Source organism: Mus musculus, chromosome 2 (genome assembly GCF_000001635.26).
Source record: "Mus musculus strain C57BL/6J chromosome 2, GRCm38.p6 C57BL/6J".
NCBI lineage: Eukaryota > Metazoa > Chordata > Mammalia > Rodentia > Muridae > Mus > Mus musculus.
The window spans coordinates 143,072,053-143,082,786 of NC_000068.7; the positions used below are offsets into that span (position 1 = coordinate 143,072,053).

At 40.3% G+C, this 10,734-nt stretch overlaps 1 protein-coding gene across 1 annotated transcript; it reads left to right on the top strand.

Annotated features, from left to right (window-relative positions):
• Positions 1-6,340: 6,340 nt before the first annotated feature.
• Otor (otoraplin) lies at positions 6,341-9,661 on the top strand. Its single transcript, NM_020595.3, has 4 exons — positions 6,341-6,562; positions 6,872-7,011; positions 7,874-7,981; positions 9,103-9,661. The coding sequence occupies exons 1-4, from the start codon at positions 6,448-6,450 to the stop codon at positions 9,124-9,126; spliced, it is 387 nt and encodes a 128-aa protein (NP_065620.1). The 5' UTR covers positions 6,341-6,447; the 3' UTR covers positions 9,127-9,661.
• The last annotated feature ends 1,073 nt before the right edge of the window (positions 9,662-10,734 follow it).

A 10,734-nucleotide genomic window follows, 5' to 3' on the forward strand; every position in this document is an offset into this window, starting at 1 on the left:
AATGTGACATTTGCTTTTTTCAGAAGTTTAATATCTAGTCTCCATACTGGATGACTCTCAAGGAAGGGTCTCAGGCTTGGTACTGCCTGCGTATAATTCCAGCATTGTGGGGGCAGAGGCAGGAGGATTACTGCAAGTTCAAGACCAGTGTTAGCTGTTCATGAGACACTTCATCAAAATAAATAGATTATTAAAAAAATGAATAAAATGCCAGACCTCCTCCAAGGGGAAGATTCTGTAATCTCGGTCTCCTTTGTGATGCTGTGGGGTACCCAGGTTACTAATCTTCCTTTGTGACACTGTGTGACCAGGTTAGATGGTAGGCGTGCAGCTGACATTACCACTGAGCTTCATGTCCCCTGTCCATTGTTTAGAGACAAGATTTTGCAAATGTAGTCTAGGCTAGCCCCAAACTCATGCAAGTGTTAAGATTACAGGCACGTACCCTACTGTAAGTTCGTTGTGCTTGTTAAACAGCTACAGATCTCCAAAAGCCTTTTTCTTTAGTTTTGCTTCTTATGACTCGACTTCTCCCTACTAACGAAACTATCTTTAGCAACTGAGTTTATTTTTCAAATACAGCACAACGAAAAATACTATTTCTTAGTATTCTGTTGAGCGTTTCCTTAAAACTCCCTTAGAACTTAGAATTTTTCTTGTGTGTCTACAAAAAAGGTCATTTTTAGATTTAGGTAGAGACTTTATTACTCATAAATGTATTAAAAGGAGATAAGAATTATCCCTAAAACTACTATATCAAAGACTTACTTTTTTCCAAATAAAAGTAAAATTTATTCAAACAACAAAACTATTCTGACAGATAACTGGTTGCTTAGGGATGAGGTGTCTGGGATGAGGGATGGAAACCAATTATGATTATTACCAGATGGAACAGTAAAATAGGCAGATACGACTGGAAGCATGTTCTGTGTTGGATGCCCCAGTATGTAGTATTAATGGATAAGAAATTGGGTATTGGGCTGGGGAGTTGGTTCAGTGGTTAGGAACACTGACTGCTCTTCCAGGGGTCCTGTGTTCAATTCCCAGCAACCACATGGTGGTTCGCAACCATCTGTAATGAGATCTGATGTCCTCTTCTGGTGTGTCTGAAGACAGCTACAGTGTACTTAGATATAATCTTAAAAAAAAAAAAAAAGAATTTGGGTATTAGGAATAAAATGACTGTGAACATGGAGATAGATGTTCAAATGTGTCTGTGTTAGATTTTGAACAAAAGGATGATAATCTAATTTTAATAATCTCCATTTTATGTAAAAATTGCAGAGTAGTACGTAGAACTCTTACTTGAGTTCAGACAACTCAGTAACTGGCAACTCGAAGACTTTGTAGAGTATGCTTCTGTGTTTTCTACTACCCTAGTATTTTTAAGCCTCTTTTGTATATTTCCCATCTTTAATATCGTGAGTCTGTGAATAACAAAATATAACATTCCAGCAAGATATGGGTAGAATAACATATTCTGAACAGGAAACTATCTTAGTATAAGTAATTAAAAAGGAAGGAAGGAAAAAAATGTATAGCCAATTTTTTTATATATAGTCCATGCCATTACAGCTTAGAAAGGGATCTTCTGCCTCCTTACTCTAGCTTAGGATAGAAAAGGTTGTTCTGCCCTGAAGAACTGCTTATGTTCTGGAGGGCCAGGCGGGAAGAGAATGCATGGCTGCGCATGGCTGGGAGACTCACTGCTGGGTCCAGTAAAGGCATGATGGATGGACCCAGAGAACTTTCTACAGTCTATTTTGCTGGAGAGCTAGCTAGAAGTAACCTGGGAGCCCAGGAACCCGTAGATCTGGATATCACAAAGTCACTCAGCAGTATCTCTGGTCCCAGCGACCAGGCCTTTCCAGGAAGCACCTAAATCTAGTAGCTAACTCCTCCAGAGCACCTGTTCCCACTTTTGAGTGATGTTCCTTCCCGAACAGAAACAAACAAAAAACCCTTCAGGAGTGGGAGCTTAGTAGTGAAGGACCACCATGGACCTTTTCCCAGTGGCCTTGCCGTCCTTTTTATAATGTCAACAGTTTTATTCCTGCTGAATTTTAAGTTAATGATTAGTATATGGTTAGTAAAGCAGACTCACCCATGGGATTATATCATCTAGATTAGGATCCAATTTACAGATTTTACAGAGGCTAGGACTTTACCTTAAGACCATGAATTCGGAACATGGGGAGATACAACTGGAGCATGGTGTTAAACCCCAATTCTCAAGTCAGAGGACCATCAGCCAAGTAGAGTTTTGGCCAAGCTATATTATCAAGGAAGATCTTTTTTTTTTGTTTTTGTTTTTTGTTTGTTTGTTTTCTTAGCTTGGGGCTTAAGGGGTTGAAACACTCACACACAAACACACACCACACATCTACATATAGATGGATGGATGGATGATAGTAGATCAATAGATGGATGGATGGATAGATAGACAGATGGATAGATAGATAGATAGATAGATGATAGATAGATAGATAGATAGATAGATAGATAGATAGATAGATAGACAGACAGATAGATTGATAGATAATCTCAAGGCCATACACACTTTACACAGAAGACACATATTCATAGACAGCAGGGGTATAAGCTGTACTTAACCATCAGGGTCCTTGTGCATCAGGATCTAGTGGGCAGAGTATTCCTTGACTCTGTCTTCTCATTGGAAAAAATTCACTGGAGCCAATATTTGAGTATTTTAACTCAAGATTATTAAGCAAAGCAAAACAGAAGAAAGCAGAGCCAGGCGATGGGAGTCTAAGATTGATGCATGGTGCCTTAACATCTGACCTGGGAAGAAATCTAACCCAAGGGACAACTACTAAGTCACAGCTATTCCTTGCTTCCCACATACCTGACACCATACTTATCCAGCTTCAGCTCCACATACTTATAACCCATTCTTAGATGTGAAAGATGTAAAAGCCAGTTTTAAGAATGAGAGCCCAAATGTAACTTAAAGATGAAAGGACTGGAGAACACCAGAAAACCCAGAAAAAGGAGGCACATGGGCACTGGTCAGAACTCTTATGGCTTCTCCAATAGGTACAGTGTCTTGAGCATGACATTAGGCACAGTTGCTTGGGTCTGAATTGTTATTAATTTAATTAAATTCATATTAGCCCACTACAAATCCTGGCATAACCCATGCCTTCTCAGGGTTTTAGTGCTTAGAATGGTTTGGCATTGTCTTTCTTCACCGTCACAAGACCAACTGAAACACTACATTAGCCTTAGCTACCTGTTAGTTGCAATTGTGGGTAATTTGCTCTGGGTGCCTGTGCACAGTGTGGCAGTCTCAAGCTTACCTCATCCCTGTTTCTTGAAGTAGTTCTAAAATGGCAATTGTCCTTTTTTTAAAGACTTATTTATTTATTTTATGTATGTGAGTACACTGTAGCTGTACAGATGGTTGTGAGCCTTCATGTGGTTGTTGGGAATTGAATTTTTAGGACCTCTGCTCGCTCCAGTCAACTCTGCTTGCCCAAAGATTTATTATTATACGTAAGTACACTGTAGCTGTCTTCAGACACAGCAGAAGAGGGCGTCAGATCTCATCACGGGTTGTTGTGAGCCACCATGTGGGTTGCTGGGATTTGAACTCAGAACCTTCGGAAGAGCAGTCAGTGTTCTTACCCTCTGAGCCACCTCGTCAGGCCAGCAATTGTCTTTTAAGTCCCATGTTGACTACTGGTTTGGGACTGGAACAGTCTGCAGACAGCTATCAGTCAGCACAAAGTGTTAATCAGTGTTTGCGTTTTCCTAGAGATGCTTTTAGGTTCTTGGATTAAAGGCAGAAAAAAACCAAACCAAACCCACCCCGCCATTCCACTTTCCTAGGTGGGTTCTAATTCACTCTCCTTGATGTGAAACAGGAAAGATGATTGACAAATCCATTTTAATTTGACATTGACAAGAGGCAGTGGCAGTGGATCACAGTCCCTCTGGGTGACCTGTGGACAGGGTGGTCAGGAAAGGACACTTTGGCCACTGTGGGCTTTTTATCATCTCTTATAAAGATACTGCATAAAAGAGTCTTGCAAATCAGGCCAACTGTATACAGGATACTTCCCTTAAAACGATTTTCCCTAAAAACCCTTACACATACATAAACAAAACAGTAAAATTCTATTACACGCATGGTACATATATCTACGCCAAGTAAGAAGATTTTTTTATTCTACTAAACTACTTCACCTGACCAGAAAGATGCCTGTCTCAAGCACCCTATAAAAAGCAGCTACATACTGTCTGTCTCTCCTGGTAAATGATAAAGTGTTTGGACCAAGGCTGTTTTTGTTTTTGTTTTGTTTTGTTTTGTTTTTTAATTCAGTACCAGATTCCACATGCCTAAAGCAAAAACACAGTATATGTGCACAGCAAATCTTTACTAAACAGATGGAACAATGACAATGTATTGATGACTTCTAAAATGTTCCTGACAGGGCTTTTCAGTGCAAGGATATTTTAGCAATAGGGAGCCAAGCAATACCACGGAGTTACAGCACACAACAAGCTTCACACAAGAGATTGAGTGAGCAAAAACAGAATGGCAGCTGTCTCTGGGTGAGAACAGTAGGCAGGGCTGAGGAGGGTGTTTCTAGGGGCTTTGCAGTGTGCACAGAGAGCTAGTGGCAAAGTACAGTGGGGTCATTAAGTATTGCTTGGCCATTAACTGTAAGTCATGGGGGTGAGGATTCCCAAGTTCCAGATTGAGGGGCAGGCCAGGGGCAGAGTGAGTTTTCACTGGCCTATTTCCCTACTGTGCCTCTTCCTATGGAACAGACACTCAAGAGTGGGAAAGTGGGAAAAGCTAAGTGTCTTACTAGGGGTTTTATTGCTGTGAAGACACACCATGACTATTATGAAGGAAAAGATTTAATTGAGACTGGCTTACAGATCATAGATTTAGTTCACTATTGCCATGGTCAAGAGCATGGTAGCATGAAGACATTTTCATTGCAACCACCACAGTAACAATTCTCAAGTTTCACCCTCTTCTCTTGGATCAATCAGCATTTGTAGATTAAATACATGATCCTTAGAAGAAGTTGCTACAGTTTTGATCTTGGATGTCTCTAAAACGCCACCTTCATGTTAAAACGTGTGCTCCGCCAGATTGGTGCAATTGGGAGGAGGCTGAACCTTTGAGGGGTGAGGACTACTGAGAGGCACATATGTCATTGCGGGTGACGCAAAGGAGATTGCAAGGTCCTGCTGGCTTTTCTTTCTGTATCTTCTGGTTCCTGGCCGTAAGTGGTGTTCTCTGCTACTGGCTTCTCCCAGGACATGCCACAGAGCCACATTAATGGGAGCAGTGACCATGAACTAGAACTTCCAGACCTGTAACCCACACAAACAAACTTTGTCTTTATAAATTGATTGTCTCAGGTTCCATGTCGTAAGCTAACGAACACTGGAATAAAGAAAGATTTACCTTCTTTTCTTCCCCCACTTATTTCTTGCTTCCACATTAGTAAGATCTGGTTGTGATATTAACTAATATATTATATAATCCACAGTGGCTCAGGCCAAACATAACTTCTAAGAAACCTATCACAAAATATTTGTGTAAGAGTTCTTTATATTATGTAAATACATATTTACATATACAAACAACACAAAATACATTATGCAAATATATTTGCATATATTATGCAAATCTAGAATTTTATTAGACTTACTAAAATAAAATTTGTTCTCAAGACATTTTGACTCTTTAAAATGTATATGTGTGCCGCACTGTGTGTGTGTCTGTGTTTACATGTGTGTGGACGTATGCATATGTGTTCCTGAGAAGGCCTGACATTGACAATTGGGTATCTTCCTTAGTTTCTCTTCATTTTATTTATTGAGGGTCTTGCTGAACCCAGAGCTTGCTGATTACAGTTTCTCCAGTTAGCAAGCTTGCCTCCAGGATGTCTTGTGTCTGTCTCTGCCACAATGCCTGTCTAGTTGTTGTATGGGTTCTGGGGTTCTATTCTAAACACTTGCATAACAAGTGCCTGATCCAGTGACCATCTCCCTAGTCTCCATTTTACATCTTGAACAGATTCCTACAGTCAATACATGTTTGCTCATAAACTGAAAGAACAGGAGGACAAAAGAGAAAAATAAACAGTGGTTGATAGTCTCACAGGCCTCTCAACAGAGCCCTGCTGGTAGACGCCACAAGCTGTGGCAGATACAGCTTTAAGCATGGCATGACATTTGTGTGGAACACAGACACAGGGCGTTTGACTCTCTCTGAAAAATGAAATGCCAAAAAGCCTCTGGAATCCAGTTGCACACATTATAAAATTACAGGGGAGGAGAGAGAGGGGGGTGGGGGTTGGCCCCTTCCTATTGGCTGGGTATTTACCCAGAGAGTCAGCTTTCAAATAAAAGAACCCTTGAATCAGGCAAAGAGTGCTAGTCAAAACAGCAAGAAGGAAGATGGCAAGGATATTGATTCTTTTGCTTGGGGGCCTTGTGGTTCTATGTGCCGGGCATGGTGTATTTATGGATAAACTTTCTTCTAAGAAGTTGTGTGCGGATGAGGAGTGTGTCTGTAAGGCACTGTTAACGGTTTGGTTCTCATTGTCTTTCTATCATATAATGGGAAATCTGTCTGGCAAACAGCCAGATTGTACTTTGCAGTGAATCCTAAATGTGCTCATTGTTTGCAGCTCTGTGTCTCAAGGTCTGTGTTTGGGGTCTAACTGCAGAGAATTCATTTCCTAAGATTTCCTTGTCGCCCCCCGCAACCCCCGTTTGAAACCCAGCTGTGCTCTCCTTTCCTCTCTCCTACCTTTCTTACACTTTGCCTTCTTACTCATAGGACATCTGGTCACTTCCCCCCCTTTTTTTTCTCTTCCAGATACTATTTCTCTGGCAAGAGCACAGGAAGATTACAATGCCCCAGACTGTAGGTTCATCGATGTCAAGAAAGGGCAGCAGATCTATGTTTACTCCAAGCTGGTAACAGAAAACGGAGCTGGAGAGTTTTGGGCTGGCAGTGTAAGACGAGACTGTTTTTAATACATACATACACACATACATACATACATACATACATACATACATACATACATACATACATATGTATATATTCTTAATTGTATTACTCTTAATTTTTCCTGGCTTTCCTGTCCTCAGTCCGTTTAATGTTTAACAGTAGCTGCAAAGATAATATGGAAACCGTAAGTGGAAACACAAAAATTCAGATTCATTTTTAAAAAGGGGTGATTTCACAACAAAATTAAGGGTAATTCAAACTGATGTTTTGATCAGGGGAAAAAAAACATGCATGCTGAGGTTTCTGCATTGCACATAAGTTAAGTCTCTTTCAAAAAATGTCTAAGAGGATTTGCCAAGGGTTGTGTGTGACTGGTCAGTCTAAAGGGGAAAATCCTCTTTGATTTTGCAGGAGCCACTTGCTTGACTTAAAATGTACCCACAGACCAAAGCAGAGTCCAGGGAGGGATGAAGCATGGGTGATGTCATCCAAGAGATACATCTAAAACCGATGAAGGTGTCAGTCAGGATGTACTTACTATATGTCACTTTGAATTGCTAAAAAGTGGAAAGTACACATACTGTAAAATGGGAGTCCATTTGCTTTAAATTTTTATTGACCTTAACTTCCTATAGATTCCAGATGATTTCAGGCAAAGTACGAGAGTACAGAAAGAGAAGTAATGTTAAGGTAGTGAGGCTCAGAGTTCCTGATGCTGCCAGTGAATTTCACATTTGCTCTGAATTCCCTGGAATGCACAGCTAAAGGGAGCACTGGCTTGTGTAATTTTCATTACCAGGAGAGGAGTTTCTCAAAAGCCCTGCCATCAGCTTTTCCCTAACTGCCGCTGCTTTGGGCACACAGGTTTATGGTGACCACCAGGATGAGATGGGAATTGTAGGTTATTTCCCCAGCAACTTGGTGAAGGAGCAGCGTGTATACCAGGAGGCCACCAAGGAGATCCCAACCACGGTAAGCATCTCAGAGGTGACTGGAGGATGAATCAGATTTCGGGGTAATGTAGACTTTGTTTTTGAGAATATGTCCTTCAATTTACAGTATATGCTGTACAAAATAGGGGCCAACAGTGACTTTTATGAGTTGGTAACATGTAGAATGTCATATTGGCTGTCGGCGTTGTGAGGTTGGCACACTTTCTTCACACATTATAATCACTCTATCTAAGTTTGTTTTCTTTAAATGTTTCAACTTTTGAAAACTGTATTTTATCTTTACTGGGAATATAATTGACCAGTAAAATTGTATATTGAAGATATTCAACTTGAAGTTTTGAGGTAAATACATACTATAAAATGATCATCCCAACAGGCTGACTCACAAGTCACACCTGCCACCTATACTTAACTCTCTTCCCATGTCATAAGTGCGCACACACCTGTGTGTGCGTGTGTAGCAAAGGAGACTCAGTATGGTTCAAGTATACAACACAACACTCCTTCTATTTTAATGGAAGGCATCTGTCCATAGAGAAAGGAATTAAAAAAAATTACTAAGCTGTTCTTCCTGATGGTCTTATGAAAGGTAGATTTATTTATGAAATGTAGATTGAAGAGAAAAAAATGCCACCTGTTTTTGAGTTGATCAAAATATTCTAGAAAATCCAGAATTTTTTTTCGAGTCTTTTCTGTGTGACTTCTGCATGAAATAAAATGGAGGTCTTCCCACTGCCCTGGGGCAGAAATAAAAGGTCCTTTCTGAGCTCCTTTGCAAGATGGTCATTTTGAGGTGAGTCTCCCAAGCAATGCTTCAAACAGAACTGCAATGCTTCAAACAGAACTCAGCCCGACAGACAGCCTCGGCTCACCTGTCATCGCTGCATGGCACTGTGCTCTGTCTGTGAAAAAACTACAAATTAGACATGTATTGAAAAACCTTCATCTTAAACAGTATTTGACTTAAAGTGATAATTATTTCAAATCCTCAGGTTTTCAACCTTGACTTAATCCAAAATTAAATCCAAATCCAAAATTAAATCTTATTTTATTTTATTTTTAAATCTTATTTTAAAACTTAAAATCTACACCTGCTTTTTTGGAACCAGCCTGAAAGTTCAACTTTTTCCCCCCTTTCAGGATATTGACTTCTTCTGTGAATAAGAAATTAATTAAAACAGCAGATAAAACAGAAACACCAGTGATGAAGAAGAGAAGAAGTGGAAATAACTGAACCTGTGTATCTGTACCTTCCTGGCTTTATTTGGTGGCAGGAGGTTGGATCTTGAAGGTGCTAAGATATGGAAATTGTCAACTCAGTCTTGTTTACTCTTGCCCCGGTCTTTCCACCAACTGCGACTACGTGCTGTGTGAATCATATAGGTCATTTATAACCCAATACTTAGCTTTCAGCGAGGAGAATCTTTATTTACTCAGTGATGAACATATAAGGTGTTTTATCTGTAGTTATTTCTAAATGGTCATTCTCCCCAGCTCTGACTCCATGTCCTTAAGCTTGCTGAGTTAGAAGTCTGACTTTTGGGTGTGTTTTCTGTTATTTGTCTCTCTGGTCATGTGAAGTCTTAATAATGTATTTGTCATGATAACTTCCTATTGTTACTTTTTATATCTGATGCCCTTGGATAGAAGAATGTTAGGTATAAAACAAGTTTTTGTACTCATAAACATTTGGACTATGTCTCTGGAATTTTTTTTCTTTTAAAAATACTTCATATGTTATTTCAGTGGAGATAACTTTACATTCGAAATGACCATTTCCTGTTTCCTCAGATTTAAGTAAGTCTGCGAGTGTGCGCTGAGGCTGGTGGGGGTGTAGGGGGAGGCAAGCTTTGGAACTGTTTCCCTTTTCTCTGTTTCCTGTCTGGTTCTTTTCCAAGTTTTAAGTCACCAAAGGGGACATCCAAAAATCCACTCTGAAGACTGTTTCCTCTGCTCTACTTTCATTTCTGTTTCTACTTTCATTTCCTCTTTCCATACAAATTCCTCTGGACAAGTGTAATCCATTGGAAAGCTTCTGGGGAGCCAGGGGGTCCCCTTTTACAAGTGAAAACTGAAATCCTTGATGCCCATCACAGCGAACTCCAGAGAGCAGACACAGGAACTGACTCTAACTGCATTTTATTCAGAGCCAGAAATCTTGGAAGACAGAGTCAAGGTCCCCAAATCTGCCCTCCACTCCCATCTACAGCATCAGCCAACAGTGAGCCTTTATAAGTTTAGTCTTACCTCTCTGGTTTGGTGGTCAGCCTTGCCTCAGAGATTTCCTTTTATTCCCACCCATTATCATCTCTCTCTGTGTAGAAGTACTCTGTACCCCAAGCCACAGAGTCTGCAGAGAGGCACCACCTAGATCACGTGTCTAGGTAGAAGATGAACTTGGAATAGTTAGTATTGCATACCAGGCTACTTCCAGGGTAGACAGTGATCCTTTCTATATGAAGTGCCCAATGTGTTAGTGTAGAATATGATCACGTCTCTATGTTTTCCTACCACAGTTGCAGGTTCTCAGTCTCATGGTTTTAGAAACAACAACAACAACAGCAACAACAGCAACAACAACAACAAAAACAAAATTAAACAGACCCAGAAGAAAACTCCTGGCAGCTTCTTGAAGGAGGGAGGTGGGTAAGAGACAGAAAGGAAGCCACACTTTCCTAAGTAGAGCTCTCTTGTCAGCAGCTTCAGAGAAACAGAGGAAGGAAATACCACGTGTTTTGAATTAGACCTTAGATTGTAGACATAGCAGTGAAC

Coding starts and splice junctions, on each gene's coding strand:
- Otor (NM_020595.3), top strand. CDS start 6,448: ATGGCAAGGATATTGATTCTTTTGCTTGGGGGCCTTGTGGTTCTATGT. Junction 6,563..6,871: donor TGCGGATGAGGAGTGTGTCT/GTAAGGCACTGT, acceptor TTTCTCTTCCAG/ATACTATTTCTCTGGCAAGA. Junction 7,012..7,873: donor GAGAGTTTTGGGCTGGCAGT/GTAAGACGAGAC, acceptor TTGGGCACACAG/GTTTATGGTGACCACCAGGA.